This window comes from Hyla sarda, chromosome 4 (assembly GCF_029499605.1).
Source record: "Hyla sarda isolate aHylSar1 chromosome 4, aHylSar1.hap1, whole genome shotgun sequence".
Taxonomy (NCBI): Eukaryota; Metazoa; Chordata; class Amphibia; order Anura; family Hylidae; genus Hyla; species Hyla sarda.
This window is the reverse complement of record NC_079192.1, coordinates 176,264,345-176,283,233: the sequence shown is the minus strand read 5'-3', so window position 1 is coordinate 176,283,233 and position 18,889 is coordinate 176,264,345. Positions and strand designations below refer to the sequence as shown.

At 41.3% G+C, this 18,889-nt stretch overlaps 1 protein-coding gene and 1 long non-coding RNA gene across 4 annotated transcripts in view; one reads left to right on the top strand and one right to left on the bottom strand.

Annotated features, from left to right (window-relative positions):
• Nucleotides 1-12,640, top strand: part of LOC130368727 (uncharacterized) — an 84,760-nt gene extending 72,120 nt beyond the window's left edge. Inside the window, exons 2-3 of the long non-coding RNA XR_008892548.1 lie at nt 10,686-10,776; nt 12,554-12,640. This is a non-coding gene — a long non-coding RNA (uncharacterized LOC130368727). The remainder of the gene's footprint in view (nt 1-10,685; nt 10,777-12,553) is intronic.
• TLN2 (talin 2) overlaps nt 1-18,889 on the bottom strand; it is a 258,674-nt gene that overhangs the window by 12,315 nt on the left and 227,470 nt on the right. For all 3 annotated transcript variants that reach the window (XM_056572820.1, XM_056572821.1, XM_056572822.1), the window contains 9 exons: nt 18,589-18,759; nt 17,655-17,801; nt 17,259-17,360; nt 16,957-17,076; nt 16,707-16,853; nt 13,397-13,563; nt 12,684-12,867; nt 1,506-1,631; nt 370-486 (listed from right to left, as the gene is read on the bottom strand). In XM_056572820.1, coding sequence (XP_056428795.1) covers nt 370-486; nt 1,506-1,631; nt 12,684-12,867; nt 13,397-13,563; nt 16,707-16,853; nt 16,957-17,076; nt 17,259-17,360; nt 17,655-17,801; nt 18,589-18,759 — 1,281 coding nt within the window. The remainder of the gene's footprint in view (nt 1-369; nt 487-1,505; nt 1,632-12,683; nt 12,868-13,396; nt 13,564-16,706; nt 16,854-16,956; nt 17,077-17,258; nt 17,361-17,654; nt 17,802-18,588; nt 18,760-18,889) is intronic.

Sequence of the window (18,889 nt, the reverse complement as noted above, 5' to 3'; positions counted from 1 at the left end):
ATCTTAGACATAATTAAAATTGCTGGTGGATGACGATTTGCAAAAAAAAAAAAAGGGATAATAAAAAACACATGCTGCAAATAGGTGCCTGACTTTTTCTGTACACAATAAGTCATTATTGCATTCATCTCCCACATGAGTCTAACATTGTAAAATGCTAGATAAAATACAATTCTTGCTGGTAGAATTTATATTTTGTAGTCATTAAATTTGACCAGAAAGAGTTGAAAATTCAGACTCTGAAATACACTGTCTACACTGTGATCACTGCAAGCTGCATCATGCACCCATATGCACTGAACTGAAATAATATTCCTATGTTTCCGTCTGGGCCTTATAAGGCTAAATAATAAAGCTCATTTTCCTCACTGTTAGCTCTTGCTTGATGTGCTCAATTGTGGCTTCCAAGGCCCTTGTACCACGTGTAGCCTCATCTTCCACGGCTTTCACAGTCTTCAGCAGGGAAGTAACATTAGTCACCATAACCTGGAAAAAGCACAAAGTAAATATAGACTTGTTAGATAAATTGTATGTGCCATGGGAATTCCTGCCTCAAATTAAATGAACTTAAAAATTGCCACTGAACTTTGAACAGCCTTTTCAGAGAAAGCTGTCATATGTACATGAGAACTGACACTATTTCTGGCCACTATATAAATTGCATGTGGGCTTCATTTCTAAGTTGTCCCTAAGCTAGTGAGTGGAGGCTAGCTGTTATGATGTCTCTCTGTTAGTGTGTTTACACTGAGGAATTCCACTTGAATTCTGCATGAAATGGATTTAGTCAGCAAATCCCATTGACTTCAAAGGTCTTTTACTCGAGGATTCCACCTGAAGAATGAACATGTTCTTTCTTCAGGCCGAACAGAATTTAGCGTCGGAATTCTGCTAGCAGAAATTCCTCAGTGTGAACAGGACAACAGAAAGTCCATTAAAGTCTTACTGAAAATGACTATGAATAAAATGGAGCAGAAAAAGCAAGCAGAATTACTCGAGTAAGTTCTTCTTGAATTCCTCAGTGTGAACATACACTTTCGCTGCAAACACAGCACAGAGGAGATCATGCTCTCATATATCTATGTAGTACACAGTTATAAGTAGCAGCATGGAGGACATTACAGAGCAGTATTAAGCAGGGTAAGCAGTGAATTGGGTGAGATAAAAGACTTTTAGCAAATTCTATGTGTGCCTCTGTGACTAACCCTCTTTCTTTTCTCCTTTTCATTAACTTCTATGGGCATCATCTAGTATGACTTCTCTTTGAACTGTTCTTTCTTATCAACAATTTTTTAAGCATTTAAAAAAAAAAAAGATTTTAGAACAGGGAGGAGAAACATAAGAGGAGCCCAGTAGGAGAAACGGTCATTTTATCTCTAATTATGAAATATTTACAGATAAGAGTTTATTGACTATTAAATATAACAGAACTATATTAGGATCCATGTTCCAGATATCAGCCACTTTAAAGTTACTTGTTACCTAGATAATCTTTTAGGTGTTATTACCTTAGCTGCGCTCTTTAACTGATACATGGACGGATCATCAGCTGCTTTACCAGCTGCTCCCTTTGTGGCTCCAATCAGATCCCCTAGAGCCTTTGCCACATCCTTGATTGCATTGATTAGCACCACCTAAGACCGAAGCAGATGAATCATTAAAAATCAAAGATATTTATAGAACAGTGTTAGATCCATGCTTGCTTAGCAAGTGAGGGATTAATCCTTATAGTGCCACAGAAATCAGCAATGCATCAAAGTGCAGAAAGCCCAACCTTTATGCCACACCCTTTACATCAAGATAAATATTTCATCTTGGCACAATGTGGACCAGTTTGGAATAATAAAATCTCTCAACACCCACCTAGATTTATGCTCAGACTGAAAGTTCATATTCGAGCGATAAATAAGACAAAGCAGTGGAAATATTAGTTTCTGAAAGGCATACAACATACTGCTATGCTTATGCAAAATCACATCGAAGTTTTCTAGCCAGAGTGAGAGAAAGTAACCTCCTTGGCCTGAACACCTTAAATTACGGTAGTAAGTCATATCTTTCACGCAGGATCAACATCTACAGCATATTTAACCTTTACTTTAGCAGGGGGTAAAGGGTCTATTATGATAACAGGACCAATAAATTATTGTTATATTCAATATACATCTCAAACTACATAAAATGGGTGGGCCAGTAACGGTTTGATAGAATATGACCAATATTCCCATAAAGGTGTAAAAACAAAACAAATTAAGAAAAATTATAATAATAATAATAAAAACACAAAAAAAAGCACAGCCAAGCAAAAAGGCCAGTAAGTTTTCAGCACACCACTTACTATCAAACTGACTAGAAGCATGGGGATAACATCAAACCCATTTGCAAGACTATGGATGGAAACTAAGCAGAACAGACTGGGTATTAGTGCGATGGTTCTTTCAACTGCTTTATAAATAGAAGCAGCAGCACCTGAAAAATCTATTTTTATTGTCTAAAATGTTCAATAGAGTGAAGGTCATGTAAGATACTAAAAACGTATCCACTTTTTTCTGTTTACTCTTTTGCCTCATAGGTACCTTGTGTTTGCATCATGTAGTAAAAGCATATTTTGTCACTTTTTTTTTTAACAATGCTTTTCACCACTGTGACTGTTTTGCTTAAAGGGGTAGTCCGCTGAATATTGCTTAATATTGCCCAATATTGCTTAAAGGGGTAGTGCGCTGAAAACATCGTATCCCCTATCCAAAGGATAGGGGATGTCTAATCGTGGGGGTCTCCAGTGGCACAAGGGACCCCCCGTGATCTCTGGCCCAGCAACGGCGGCGTTCAGAACACGGACGCCATGCCCCCTCCACCAGTCATCGGGCACAGAGTGATGACAGGGGTGCTGCAGTGGAGATCGTGGGGGTCCTCAGCAGTGGGACCCCTGCAATGAGACATCTTATCCCCAACCCTTTTGATGGGGCATAAGATGTTATTAGCTAAGTACCCCTTTAAATGATCCTAAAAGGCTGTTTAAATATAAAACACCTTTTTCTGACACTTATTAAAGTGTCTGAGACTTCTAGCAAGTTTACGACATGTATAAAATAGAACAATCTACTCAAATTTAAAGTATTTAACAGCTTGACAGATTATCATTGAGATATATATATATACACACACACACACACCTCTCTCTCTCTGGCAGATTTATGCCATATTCACATATTCCCCAAAATGGGCAAAAGAAAGTGTCCTTCATCTTGTAATCCAAATGAGATAGTAAAGAAAATCAAGAAAAGGTTCAACAGAATACCACCTTGTCTCATTCACTCAGATCATGGTATTAAATTAAAATCATCTGTATATCTTTTGGACTCCTGCGGTTAAAAAAACGTTGAAGCTTTACTGTCATTTAAAACGATTTTCTCATAGTACTTTAAAAATTAATCATTAAAAGTATTTTCTTAATAGTCTCAAAAGCTGTTAAAAAACAAAGAAAAAACAACGAATAGGGATCTCACACTGCATACTATGACTGCCCAAACCGTTGTCTAATTTGATCCGATCTCACAAAAGAAAAAAAATAGGTCGGATTTGACAGACAGGAGGTGGGTTTATCTCCCTGCTTTGCTTACTTTGGTGCCTCACTGACCATTAACAGCTGGCATTTAGCAGTGAAAACTGAACCACGTGAGAAGAAAGCCAAACATCTGCAACATTTACAAAGGAGGACAGTGATTTACAAGGAACACTGACCATCAATACAGGGTACTAAATCAAGGAATCTATTTTATATGCAGACTTATATTTTCCCTTTATTAACACAAAAGAAACTCCCTAGCCAAACAAGAAACACCCACAGCTACCAGCAAAACTGCAGAAACAGGTAAGGTATTTTACATAAAAAATATGGACATTAATGTGCAGAATCAATTTAGGGCTAATAACTTCAACAACTTAAAGGGGTACTCTGCTGCTCACTGTTTGATGATGTCACGCCCCGCCCCCTCAATACAAGTCTATGGGAGGGGGCGCTATGACGTCACAAGCTCCCGGCGCCGGCTTCAGCGTTCGGAACAGTTTGTTCCAAACACTGAGCAGCGGAGTACCCCTTTAACCACTTAGGGAGGAAGGGCGTACAGGTACGACTTCGCTCCCTGGTACTTAAAGGGGTTATCCAGGAAAAAAACTTTTTCTTATATATCAACTGGCTCCAGAAAGTTAAACAGATTTGTAAATTACTTCTATTAAAAAATCTTAATCCTTCCAATAGTTATTAGCTTCTGAAGTTGAGTTGCTGTTTTCTGTCTAACTGCTTTCTGATGACTCACGTCCCGGGAGCTGTCCAGCTCCTATGAGGATATTCTCCCATCATGCATGGAATATTCTCCCATCATGCACAGCTCCGGTGACATCATCATTGAGCAGTTAGACAGAAAACTTCAGAAGCTAATAACTATTGGAAGGATTAAGATTTTTTAATAGAAGTAATTTACAAATCTGTTTAACTTTCCGGAGCCAGTTGATATATAATTTTTTTTTTTTTGCCTGGAATACCCCTTGAAGGTTTTCCAACCAGTTTGCCTCCCAGCATGCACGGTCAGTCAGTACATGCCGGAAGTTGTAGTTTTGAAACAGCTGGAAGTTTCACATGGGGGGGCAATGTACCGGGCAGGTTTACAGTGAGTTTCCTGCTTCAAGTTTGAGCTGCGGCAAATTTTTCGCCGCAGTGCAAACTCCTAGCGGTAAACTCACTGTAAACTTCCGCCAGTGCGAATGTACCTTAAAAACACTACACTACACTAACACAAAATAAAGGGTAAAACACTACATATACACCCCCTTACACTGTCCCCCCCCCCCCAATAAAAATGTTGCAAAACAACAACTCCCAGCATTTCATGACAGCCACTGACTGTCCAGGCATGCTGGGAGTTTAGCAGCAGCTGGAGGCACCCTTTTTGGGACTCCCTGGCATAGAATACCCCTATGTCCACCCCTATGTAATCCCTAATTTAGTCCTCAAACGCACATGGTGCTCACACTTCAGAGCCCTGTCGTATTTCAAGGAAACAGTTTGGGGCCAAATATGGGATATTTCCGTACTCGGGAGAAATTGCACTACAAATTTTTTTTTTTTTGGGGGGGGGGGGGGGCTTTTTCTCCTTTTACCCCTTATGAAAAGGAAAAGTTGGGGGCTACACCAGCCTGTTAGTGTAAAAAAATAAACAATTACGCTAACATGCTGGTGTTGCTCCATACTTTTTATTTACAAAAGCGCTAAAAGGAAAAGAAGACCCCCAAAATTTGTAACGCAGTTTCTCCTGAGTACAGAAATACCCCATATGTGGGCGTAAAATGCTCTGCGGGCGTACAACAATGCTCAGGAGTGAGAGCGCACTAGGTACATTTGAGGCCTAAATTGGTGATTTGCACAGGGGTGGCTGATTTTACAGCGGTTCTGACATAAACGCAAAAAAGTAAATACGCAAATGTGACCCCATTTTGGAAACTACACCCCTCACGGAACATAAGGCATATAGTGAGCCTTAACAACCCACAGGTGTTTGAAGAATTTTCATTAAAGTTCGATGGGAAAATGAAAAACAAAATGCTGGTGTTACCCCCAATTTTTCATTTTCACAAGGGAAAATAAGAAAAAAGCCCCCCAAAATTTGTAACCCATTTCTTCTGAGTATGGAAATACCCCATGTGTGGAAATCAAGTGCTCTGCTGGCGCACTACAATGCTCAGAAGTGGAGGAGCGCCACTGCTCTGCTGGCACACTACAATGCTCAGAAGACAAGGAGTGCCATTGGGCTTTTGGCAAGAAAATTTGTCTGGAATTGAAGGCCATGTGTGTTTACAAAGCCCCCATAGTGCCGGAACAATGGAACCCCCCCACATGTGACCCCATTTTGGAAACTACACCCCTCACGTAATGTAATAAGGGGTGCAGAGAGCATTTACGCCCCACAGGTGTCTGACAGATTTTTGGAACAGTGGTCCGTGAAAATGAAAAAAGGAGATTTTTATGCTTACCGTAAAATCTTTTTCTCAGAGGATCCATTGGGGGACACAGACCTTGAGTATATGCTGCTGTCGCTAGGAAGCTTGACACTATGGTAACAAAAAAAGTCGGCCCCTCCCAGCAGGATATACCCGCCTGCAGGCACCTGAGCTAATCAGTTTTAGTCCCAGAGCAGCAGGAGAGGACAGACAGGTTAGAAAAAAAAAAAACATGAACCATCTGAGAAAACCACAGAATAAAAAGTAACTGAACCCACCCTCGGACAGGTAACCAAAACCAGGAACATTAGAAAAGAAAGGGCGGGTGCTGTATCCCCCAATGGATCCTCTGAGAAAAAGATTTTACGGTAAGCATAAAAATCTCCTTTTCTCTATCGGCTCCATTGGGGGACACAGAGCTTGGGACGTACCAAAGCCGTCCCTAGGGTGGGCAAAAGAATCCAGTTAGGTGGAAGGCTGGACCATCGCCTCCTGCAACACCTTACAGCCCACACTAACATTAGCGGATGCAAAGGTATGAACCTGGCAGAATTTAGTAAAAGTGTGCAAAGACTACCAGGTAACCGCCTTACAGACTTGTGAGGCAAAAGCCTTGTTGCGGAGTGCCCAGGATGCTCCGACAAAAAGGGTGGAATGGGCTGAGACCCTGAAGGGTGGGATCTTCCCCTTGCAGCGGTAAACTTCTGAAATGGCAGACCTGATCCACTGCACAATGGTGTCCCTTGAAGCAGGATGTCCTTTACGGCGACCGTCAGTAAGAACAAAAAGGGAGTCACACTGACGAAAGGAAGAAGTGATAGAGAGGTAGGTCTGGACAGCCCGAACCACATCCAGTTTATGGAGCAAACGCTCCTTGGGAAGAGATGGAGTCGGGCAAAAGGACAGGAGGATGATGTCCTCATTGAGGTGAAAGGCGGAAACAACCTTAGGTAAAACTTTGTCCTGGTGGATGACCAGGAAGGGAGAGCGGCAGGAGAGAGCTGCCAGCTCTGATACCCTCCTAATAGAGGTAACTGCAAGAAGGAACGCCACCTTCCAGGAAAGGAGACAAAGAGAAACATCCCTGAGAGGTTCAAAGGGGGCGCCCTGCAGGGCACATAGTACCAAGTTCAAGTCCCAAGGGGGAGTAGGGGAACCATAAGGAGGGGCAGCGTGGGCCACTCCCTGAAGGAAGGTCCGAATATGAGAATCGGATGCTAGATGTTGAAAGAGAATGGAAAGGGCCGACACCTGACCCTTAAGGGAGCTGAGAGCTAACTGTTTCTCCAGCCCGACTGCAAAAAGGAAAGGAGTTGGGGGAGAGAGAATGTAACTAGAGAAAAAGACTGAGATTCACACAAACGAAAATAACACCACCAGGTACTGTGGTAAATCTTCGCAGAGGAGGGCTTGCGCGCCCTGAGCATGGTGCGAATCACCTGGGGAGAGAAACCTCGAGCCCTTGGAAACTCTGTCTCAACCGCCACGCCGTCAAATGTATTGAAGGTACATTGGGGTGGCACAGGGGACCTTGAGAGAGGAGGTCTGGACGAAGCGGGAGGTGCAGCGGTAGGTCGTCCAGAAGTTGAACCACGTCGGCGTACCACGCCCTCCGGGGCCAGTCCGGAGCCACGAGAACGGCAGGAACGCCCTCTGCTTTGAGCTTCCTTAGGACCCTGGGACAGAGAGGAAGAGGAGGGAACAGATAGGGTAAGGCAAAGCCCGACCAAGGGATCACCAGAGCATCCATGGCTCGAGCCAAGGGGTCCCGGGACTTCCTCACAGAGTGAGGTACTTTCTGGTTGTGGCGAAATGCGAAGAGGTCCACGACCGGAGTACTCCTGAGGTTGCAGATTACTGCAAACCCCTCCGGATGAAGGGACCACTCGCCGGGGTCGGCTGAGGACCGGCTGAGAAAGTCCGCTTCCCAGTTGGCGAGATGGAGTTGACAGTACATCCACGATGTCTGTGCCCCCTCAATCGCAAATGGGGAAACAGTGAACGCTATGTTCCTGAGTCCCCACCTGAAAACAAGGAAAATAAAAGGGAGAAAAAATTCTAACTATACGTCCCTAATCTTATGAAATAAAAAAAGAAATGACCAGGTCTGGAGTACACCAGACCAGCGTCTGCCTCCTATAGACACTAAGCTAAAACTGATTAGCTCTGGTGCCTGTAGGCGGGTATATACTGCTGGGAGGGGCCGACTTTTTTTTGTTACCATAGTGTCAAGCCTCCTAGCGACAGCAGCATATATCGGAGGTCTGTGTCCCCCAATGGAGCCGATAGAGAAATGTAATTTTTCATTTGCACAGCCCACTGTTCCAAAGATCTGTCAAATGCCAGTGGGGTGTAAATACTCACTGCACCCCTTATTAAATTCTGTGAGGGGTGTAGTTTCCAAAAGGGGGTCACATGTGGGGGGGGTTCACTCTTCTCGCACCATGGGTGGCTTTGTAAACGCACATGGCCCCTGACTTCCATTCCAAACAAATTCTCTTTCCAAAAGCTCAGTGGCGCTCCTCCACTTCTGAGCATTGTAGTGCGCCAGCAGAGCACTTGATTTCCACACATGGGGTATTTCCATACTCGGAAGAAATGAGGTTACAAATTTTGGGGGTCATTTTCTCCTATTATCCCTTGTAAAAATATAAAATTTGGGGAAAAACCAGCATTTTTTTTTTTCAATTACACATCCTACTTTAACAAAAAGTCATCAAACACCTGTGGGGTGTTAAGGCTAACTGGACCCCATGTTACGTGCCTTGAGGGGTGTAGTTTCCAAAATAGTATGCCATGTGGGGGTTTTCTGCTGTTCTGGCACCATAGGGGCTTCCTAAATGTGACATTCCCCCTCAAAAACCATTGCAGATAAACTCGCTCTCCAAAATCCCATTGTCGCTTCTTCCCTTCTGAGCCCTCTACTGTACCCGCCAAACACTTGACATACAGATATGAGGTATTTCCTTAATCAAGAGAAATTTGTTTACAAATTTTGAGAGGATTTTTCTCCTTTTACCCCTTGTAAAAATTCAAAAACTGGGTATACAAGAACATGCGAGTATAAATAATGAAAATTTCGAATTTTCTCCTTCACTTTGCTGCTATTCCTGTGAAACACCTAAAAGGTTAACACACTTACTGAATGTCATTTTGAATACTTTGAGGGGTGCAGTTTTTATAATGGGGTCAACTAAGGGGTATTTCTAATAAGAAAGCCCTTCAAATCCACTTCAAACCTAAACTGGTCCATGAAAAATTACTATTTTGAAAGTTTGTGAAAAATTGGAAAATTAATGCTGAACTTTGAAGCCCTCTGATGTTTTCCAAAAGTAAAACATGCCAACTTTATGATGCAAACATAAAGTAGACATATTGTATATGTGAATCAATATATAATTTGGAATGTCTATTTTCCTTATAACCAGAGAGCTTTAAAGTAATAAAAATGCAAAATTTTCTAATTTTTCATAAAATTTTCACATTTTTCACCAAGAAATGATGCAAGTATCGACAACATTTTACCACTAACAAAGTAGAATATGTTATGAAAAAACTATCTCTGAATCAGAATGAAAAGTAGAAGCATCCCAGAGTTATTAATGCTTAAAGTGACAGTGGTCAGATGTGCAAAAAAATGCTCTGGTCCTTAAGGCCAAAATGGGCCTGGTCCTTAAAGGGTAGCTCCCACCATCCTATTTTTTTTTTATGCTAGCCCGTTCCCCCCCCCCCCCCCCCCACCTACAGCACTAGCCCGTTCACTCCTCCCCCCCAAACCCCGCCCCGCATACCCCGTTCCCTCATTACACTTGCAGTTACTGCAGAGTCCGGCAGCGGGCGTGCAGCGGCGGCAACGAGGCGGCGGCGATGTGCGGAAGGAGTGGCCTCCCAGCCAGTGGCTGGGGAGCCAATGCGCTCGCACCCGCCTGTCTGATTGACAGGCAGGGAGCGAGTGCAGCCTAACTAAAAAAGGACTGATTGCCACTCCAAAATCAGTCCTTTTTCAGTGGCCAGTTTTTAAATGTAAATTAAACCTTTTTAATGAAAACAAAATAAAATAAAAGTATATTAGAGATATGTTGTAGTACATAAGTACTACAACATATCAAAAAATAAAGTTGGTGACAGTGCCCATTTAAGGGGTTAAGTAATGACAGTACCACTTTAAAGACATTTATCATTCATCTATGTGGCTTCTTCAGATGTCCTGAGATGGAGGAAAACAAATATTTACTGACTGTTTAGAGCTGGATACACTAGATAACTGTAGGCTAAACGCTAATTCAGATGACAGATCTCTCTCCCACAAACTCTCCCACAAAAAAAGTAAGCAGAGTATGCATAATTGTTTCAAGAGAAATCGAGGAATGAGCCACAACCAGACTTTATTTCTCAGGGGAGTACAAAGGTATAGGTATATTTATATCGAACACAACTCATTCTTTCCTTATGACCAGCATCAGATGCTGGTGGACTGTTGAGCTGCCCCCATAAAAAAATAAAAAAAAAATAAATGTGTTTTAACTGACATTTAAATAATGATATCTTCGTAAATATTTTACAATTAATAGAGTTAAAGGGAATCTGTTAGCTCTATTTGCTACCATGAGCTGCAGACACAGATGGATAGATGTTAAGGTTTAAAAGCAACCCATACCTTTCCTAGTGCTGATGGTGATTTTTTTTATTTCTCATAGCCTGGCATGCCTCCTCGCTCACCCTCACACCCATAACCCAACCTCCTTGACTGATGTCAATGTTTGGCAACCACCTTAAGCTCCAGCAAAGGTACAAATTACTTTAACATCCTAAAAAGGTATCCAACTGTACACACAGCTTTTTTTCAGCAAATACAGCTGACAGATTCTGTTTAAGGGTTAGTTCACACGTACAGGATCTGCTGCATATTTTGTGCAGCTGATTATGCTACCCAATAACTACAATGGGTAGCAAAAATACCCGCAAAATATGCAGCAGATCCTGTACATGTAAACATACCCTAAGGAGGCTGCATTACTTCACAAGGGCATACATGCTGAAGAAAATTGTGGAATCCTTAAAATAAATGTTGAAATGTCTTTAAGATTTCATAACAGCTATAGTAGATTTTAAGTTACCAAAGCATATAGCACCTTTTCTTTATTCCTAAATACTTCTCTTTTTGACTGTTTCTGTTCAACAAATGAATGATCATAGCTGTCACCACAAAGGCACAGTGGCCATTTCTCCTTGCTTCGTACACTGATATGCAGCTTTACAAGAAAGATGTACTCAGTGGCTGGGTTTTGTGGTCAGTATTTTGATCAGTATTTCAATTTTTTTTTTTTTTTTTTTTTTTTTAGCAAAACCAGGAAGAGAACAGACACAGTGGAACATTTTAATGGTCAGATTTGCCCTTTTTTCTGTGTTTTTGGCTAATCCTGGTTGTTGTTAAAATGAAAGCCCCAAATCCTATGCATACCATACATGCAAACAAAAACAGAATTATAGGTGGAATAAATAAAGGTATTCAAACAGTGTATGTAAAATAGAATCGTGTTGGTCCTCAGTAAATTATTGAAAGATAAATTTTATTCTTTACAAAGTTAGAGGAATTTTTTTACCATACGAGATCATCCGACCTGTTTTATGTTGAATGAAAATACAACCATAAGGGAAAAACTGGCAATGCTAATACTGGGCTGCAACAAACAGCAAGCAAATGCTGTAATTAAACAGAAGACAGTACTGCTGCTTTATTTAGTGGTCTAAGTGAAGTTAGCAAAACAGCAAACAGGTAGGAAGTTATATAGGACTTTACCAGTGGAAAACAAAGATAAGACAAAACCTATCCCCAGTGCAGTGCTGTGATGGTCCCTTCGGGAACCTAAATGGTCTATTCACACGTACAGTATTCTTTGCAGATTTGATGCGCAGGATTTTCTGCTGCAGATTACAATGTAAACTGAATGACTGAACACAGTTTCTAATCCTGTGCATCAAATCCGTGCAGAATACTGCACATGTGAATAGACCCTAAAGGGGTATTCCATGAAAAAAAAATGTTTTCCATATCAACTGCCTCCAGAAAGTTACATAGATTTGTAAATTAATTCTATAAAAAAATCTTAATCCTACCAGTACTTATCAGCTGCTGAAGTTGTGTTGTTCTTTTCTTTCTGACAACAGTGCTCTCTGCTAATACTTCTGCTTGTCTCAGGAACTGTCCAGAGTAGGAGCAAGTCCCCATAGCAAACGTCTCCTGCTCTGGACAGTTCCTGAGACAGACAGAGGTGTCAGCAGAGAGCACTGTTGTCAGACAAAAAAGAACAACTTAACTTCAGCAGCTGATAAGTACTGGTAGGATTAAGATTTTTTAATAGAAGTAATTTACAAATCTATGTAACTTTCTGGAGCCAGTTGATGTGAATTTTTTTTCATGGAATATCCCTTTAAAATGCAATAGTGCCTTGAGTAGCAATTATAAGGGGTAAGGGAGGGGTATACAGAACACACGGGCCAAGCGTGTTACATGACTGTACCCGACAGTGCTCCGTGTTCATTTGGAATATCTTTTCCTGGCCAGGTCGTCTTATTTGAAGATAGATATAGAGCTGGAGGGCGCATAAAGGAAAGCAGGAGTAAGAGATCCAAGAGACAAATTTCTGATTCTTCATGGAAGTGGAAGGTTTTGCTTTTACATTACATTTTCTTACCTGAGTTTCAGGGTCATCAGACCCCAAGCTTGCTGCACCCAATTTAACCACCTCTGCGAGCTGTGTAATAGTGTTGGCTGATGACTGAGCGGCCTGGGCCAGCTTATCCTGACTGGATGCTGCGCCAGACACCAACAGCTTTGTATCCTCTACAAGAGCCTTGGCAGTCTTCAGAATGTTCTCCCTGCAAGCAATACAAGCATAATGTCACACACTAAAATGATTAATAAAATAAAGCCATTTATAACTGTGCATTCAAAAGTGACAAGTGCAAAATAGAAATACTACAGGTGAATGTAAGCGCATAATTATAACTAAATTCAGTGGGCTAAATAATGGATGACTTAAGCAACTTCTTCACTTTTTATCTGTTTTTCTTTTGGTCTACTTCCTATAAAATTATTATGGGGAATTTATCATGCTTCTACAGGTATGGTTTGGCATAAAGAGTATAGCGTTGATAAAATGAATCGGCTGAATCCTACGGCCACAGGATTTTACTAAAGACTAGCGCAAGACATTATCCTTAGTAAATTTTCCTGCAGATAGATTTTCAATGTTACGGTCCCAGAGAACTCTATTAAGAGCATCATATTACAAAAGCTGCAAGATTGAACAAGGTACTTTAACCAACACAGGTGAGTTACAACATTCTCTGGACTGTCAACCAGTAGGAAAATACCAAGACAATAATAATATTTTTTTCACAATACCTGTGGTCAGCAAATGATTCCTTGTTCTCAGAGTTTAGTGTGCCAGCTGTGGCGAACATGATGGTAGTGTCCAGATCAGCAATAATGCCAGATACAGCAGTGCCCGCTGTAATGCACGCTTGGGTGCCCTTGTTACCTGCCTGCAAAGCTGAAAGTACCAGAGAAACCTGGGCAGAAACATGATTATAAGCATAGGATATTTCATTGTCTTACACACAATTCCATAATGATAGTAATACAAATAATAATAAAGCAAAAAAATATATATACCAACAACTAAATTGTTTTATGTAGGGATCGACCGATTATCGGTTTGGCCGATATTATCGGCCGATATTCACGATTTTGGACATTATCGGTATTGGCAATTACCTTGCTGATATGCCGATAATGCCCCGCCCCCCGGCCAGAGACGACCATCGCCGCAGCTGCCTCATTGCCTCCCCATCCTCTGGCCACATACCACCGCCGCTGCCCCATTGCCTCCCCCCATCCTCCGCCGACATACCGCCGCCGCCCCATTGCCTCCCCCCATCCTCTGCCCACATACCACCGCAGCTGCCCCATTGCTTCCCCCCATCCTCTGCCCACATACCACCGCAGCTGCCCCATTTCCTCCCCCCATCCTCTGGCCACATACCGCTGCTGCCAAATCGCCTCCCTCCCATCCTCTGCCCACATACCGCCGCCGCCCCATCGCCTCCCCCCCATCCCCGGTGTTATAATTACCTGTTTTCGGGGTCCGCGCTACTTCTGGCTCCTGCGCTGTTGCTGTGCGCTGCTCAATGACGAGTGACGTCCCCAACGCGATGTCACCGTCAGTGCGCACAGTGACAGCGCAGAACGCCGACGGAGCCAGAGGTATCGCGGACCCCGTGAACTGGTAATTATAACACCGGGGATGGGGGAGGCGATGGGGCGGCGGCGGTATGTGGGCAGAGGATGGGGGTGAGGCGATGAGGCAGGTGGTTAGACTCAGGACAGGCAGGGAGGGAGAAGCGGGCAGCGGCGGTCTCTGGCCCGGCAAAAGCCGCTGCAGTTCAATGATTTAAAGCGCCCGGTATAAGTTATCGGCTATCGGCCTGAAAGGTGACAGATTATCGGTATTGGCCCTAAAAAATTGATATCGGTCGATCCCTAGTTTTATGCAATAAGCTATTGTATACTATTCAGGTTACTTTAAATAACATTACTATTACGTAGCCCAGTAAGTTTTTTATGTTTAGCCTGAGTTAATCATTTTTTTTTTTTTTTTACTAGAATGCTCTACATTAGTATGATAAAAGAACAAAGCATATCAGATGACACCTATGGATACATTTTAGTGTCTGTTAAATTCTATTTAGTTTTTCTCTGAGCATTTTATGTTTCAGATTATCAAATGAGTTTTAATGTTATACACAGATAACCCAAGAAAGCACATAATGCAGTTTTCAAATGATTATTTAATTTATTATGGGAAAAAAGCTATCCAAACAGTCATGGCTGTGGAAGAATTTTGGCCCACTTTTCTTTGAAGAATTGTTTTAATTCAGCACTTTATTGTGAGGTTATGCTACAGCATCTCCATTAGGTTCAAATCTGGACTTTAACTAGAATACCAATTCAAAATAAGAAGTGCCATAAAAACAACCTTTATTCGTTTCTGATAAAAAAAAGCACCTAAATAGCGTGATCCCAAAATAATATAAACGCTCCAAACTAAAAGTACTGTAGTAGTAAGGATAACTTACCACAACACTTTGGTAAGACTAGAAAGCCGAAAGACAAGGCGACAAAATGCAAAGTCCCTCCCAGTACAGGGTAATTCAGTGGCCGCAGTGAACTACAGCCTTGCTTAGCTATTTAGTCAATACCTACAAATAAATCCATACTCTCAACATGTTTCTTGGACTAACTAGGCCACTTCATAATCTTCATTTTTGTGGTGGACTTGCTGCTGTGTTTTGAATCATAGTTCTGTTGCAGAATCCAAGTGTGCTTCAGCTTGAGGTGACAAACTGATTGCCGGACATTCTCCTTCACAATTTTTCGGTAGAGAGCACAATTCATAGTTCCATCAATCACAGCAGGTAATTTTGGAAGGCCAGACACTCCTGGGAAAGTTCACCACTGTTCCAAATTTTCTCCATTTGTAGTTAATGGCTCTCACCATGGTTCACTACAGTGAAACGGCTCTGTAAACATTTCCAGACTGAAAGATGTCAATTACTTCTCAGCTGATCCTGAATTTCTCTTGGTCACAGCATTATGTTTTGCAGTTTTGAGATCCTTTTGTCTACTTCACTTTGACAGACAGGCTGTATTTGAAGTGTAGCTGTCTTTGGACCAGTGCCTGTGCTTTTTCAGGATAAGCTGCCCTGTGTGTGTGTATGTATATATATCCAAAAAGAAGCAGTGGCACTCCCGTAATTAGTGCAAAGTGATGTCTTTTATTTCACTCCATCGTGAGCGACGTTTCAGCCGCCTCTCGCTGTCATTATCAAGCCTTGATAATGACAGCGAGAGGCTGTTGAAACGTTGCTCACGGTGGAGTCAAATAAAAGACATCACTTTGTACTAATTACGGGAGTGCCACTGCTTCTTATTGGATATATCTACATTGGACCTCTTACCAAGGTTTACAGCAGTAGGCACCCGACCATAGGAGTGCTGCTTTCTCCTTTTCCTATATATATATATATATATATATATATATATATATATATATATATATATATACATATACACATACATACATACATACACACATACACACACATATGAGGAGCGGCACTATTTCTGGCTATTATATAACTTGTATCTGGTAGTTGTAAGCAGATACCTGCTCTGCCGGCTTCATCACTTATGTGCACCTCCACCAGAGCTGGTGGGCGAGCTCCCTCCTCTCCATCCATAGACTTCTATTTCTCATCTTGCAGACACAGGACAAAACTAAGCTGAACTTTAGAGAAGATTGGGGCAGAAGGAAGGGGCAGGGAAAATGTTTAATAGGAGAAAGAAGCTTTTATGCAAAATTTGTTCAAATGACAGTGTAGCTAGTAAAATTTTACTCAGCTTTCAAACAATACGATTAACAACAGTAAATTCATAAAGGGGGGGGGGGCTAATATTTCTTTACATAGGACCATGTAGATTCAGGTAGCTTTTTCCCACAGAAAATTTAATGTTTGCTTGAAAATTGCATGTTGTGCTTACTTGGGTTATCTCTTTGTAATATTAAAATGTTATTACAGTTTTCTGACTGTTTACATCAGTCAACACAGAATTTTCTGATCACAAATCATTTGGTATATTGTTCTAAGGTCACCTTTTCGGTCACCGCTCGGGCACACTCAATCAACTCCCGCTTAGTGTAACTATCAGATGGGCAGATTTGTAGGGCTCCAGCCTTCTGAACCAAGAATATACATCCATGTCCCAAGTCCTGAATTCTTGTCTTGATTTGAAACCCAACCTGCAACAGAAACGATGCCAGACCTTTTTAATTCTTTACATACAAGCAATTTTGTTTTACTTGCAAGAGCAGAAGTAAGGTCAGTTTATTATACAGATTTTACCTCTTTAGGTTCTGCTGTAGCCGCAGCCATTCGACCCTGTACAGCTAAATTTCCATAGTCACTGGTCACCTGGGATGCCAAACCACCAAGCTCCTCTGGATTTGTTACAGACTTTGTCATCTAGAAAAAAAATAGGAAAAATTGATATAACCAATATTTCTGCAATTACATAAAGTAAACATACCCTTCCACAAATTTTCTCTTCCACAAAACTATTATAAAAACAATATTTATGATCAGCGTTAAAGAGCGATGAAATGACATACTATGCAAGGTTACATCAAAAGCACATTCCTTCTTACCATTTCTTGGGCAGTTACAGCAATAGCCTTGGAGTATTTAACACCTGTGGTTTGGTAATCCACAAAAGTCCCTGTGGGTTCCGGTGGAGTCCCTTCATCAAGCTGTAAAAAGGAAACAGCGGATAAACTTTCAGCTTAATCCTTTAAGAACTTTCCCTATGGCTTGGCTCTTTAAGTTCTAAAAAAAATAATCTATGATTGCATACCAACACATACAACAACACTCTAAACACCTACTAGTCTCACCTGGGTCTGTAGAATATATGCCCTGTTGACCAGTGCCATTTAAAATGTTTCACCAACCACAAAAAACTACAGAAAATATATATTTGGTAGTACTAAATGTACTTAGCAAAGGTAGTGCACGTCTGATGGGAAAATATTAGAAGAACCCACCTTGCTCATGGCATCTGCTATGGAGTCCACCATGCCTCCCACCATACCAACTTCACTGGCAGCCTCATTCAGAGTAATCATAAGGTCATCTACAGCCTCCTTCATCAGCTGTGCTGCCTCTGCAATGGCATCGTGTGTGTGGGAAGCCTGTGAAAAGTACATATAAGAAGCGATGCAATATTGTCTGAGCAACAGTAAATCTTCATCATTTCTGTTGCTACAGATTCTACCCAGAGTTGTTTTTATGTACTCCTATAAAATGTAAATGCATTCTGATATGGTTACACTACAGACACATACATAATGGCCCTCTTCAACAAAACATCTTACTCCTCTTTATATAACCACATAGTAATTCTTTAGTTTCCAGTTTTGCCCAAATATTTTCTGTAATACATAGATCCTGTACATTTGTTTAGTTCTTGTAAGAGAGTCTTGAAATAAATACAATCTTGTACCATAGTCTACTCAATGGAATATTGCTGAAAACATCTGAACAGCTAAATATGAATGATCAGTATTTAATTATAATACATAAGAAAAACAGAAAAAGTTCTTGGCTCACCTGGGAGTACAGCATGGATCAGGCAAAAAGCCGGCTCTCGTTTTAAAGTTTTTCTTTTATTTACAATCCTTATAAAATCCCATGTATCAATGGCAGATACAGACTAAGGACAAATGCTATGACTAAGGTATGGGTGACCTGAAACCCATTGACATATTGGGTTCCCTTCTGCTGTGCTATTTGTAATGTTTTATGTCCTTAGTTTGTTAAGAGCAATTCAACTTTTAGAAAACCCCATGTACAAGCTCCAAATGTAATTTGCAACAAAATAGCCACCTTAGTGAGGCAAACATTTCTATAAATTATGGTGAGACACTTCCATTGAAAACTAGCAAATAATTAAATTATGCGGACGAATGTGATACATACCTTAGGGTTTCCTCCACCCTCCTTGGCTGCATATAACATCTGCAAAGCAGACTCAGCAAGGGTTTTTGTTTGATCAAGCACTGTCATCTGTTGCTGATGGTCCAGGATTTTGGAAACCAGTCCCACGGCAGCTTGAATCAATGGCTCAAAATAACGGGCGAGTTGGGTCACCTAGTGTGAAAAATTTGTAAATCTTTACATATCTTTCAAACTATTAGAACATCTTATTAACATCACATAGGTTCTACTCCACCCCCCCCAAAAAAAAAAAAAAAAAAAAAGTAAATTAATATTTGACAAA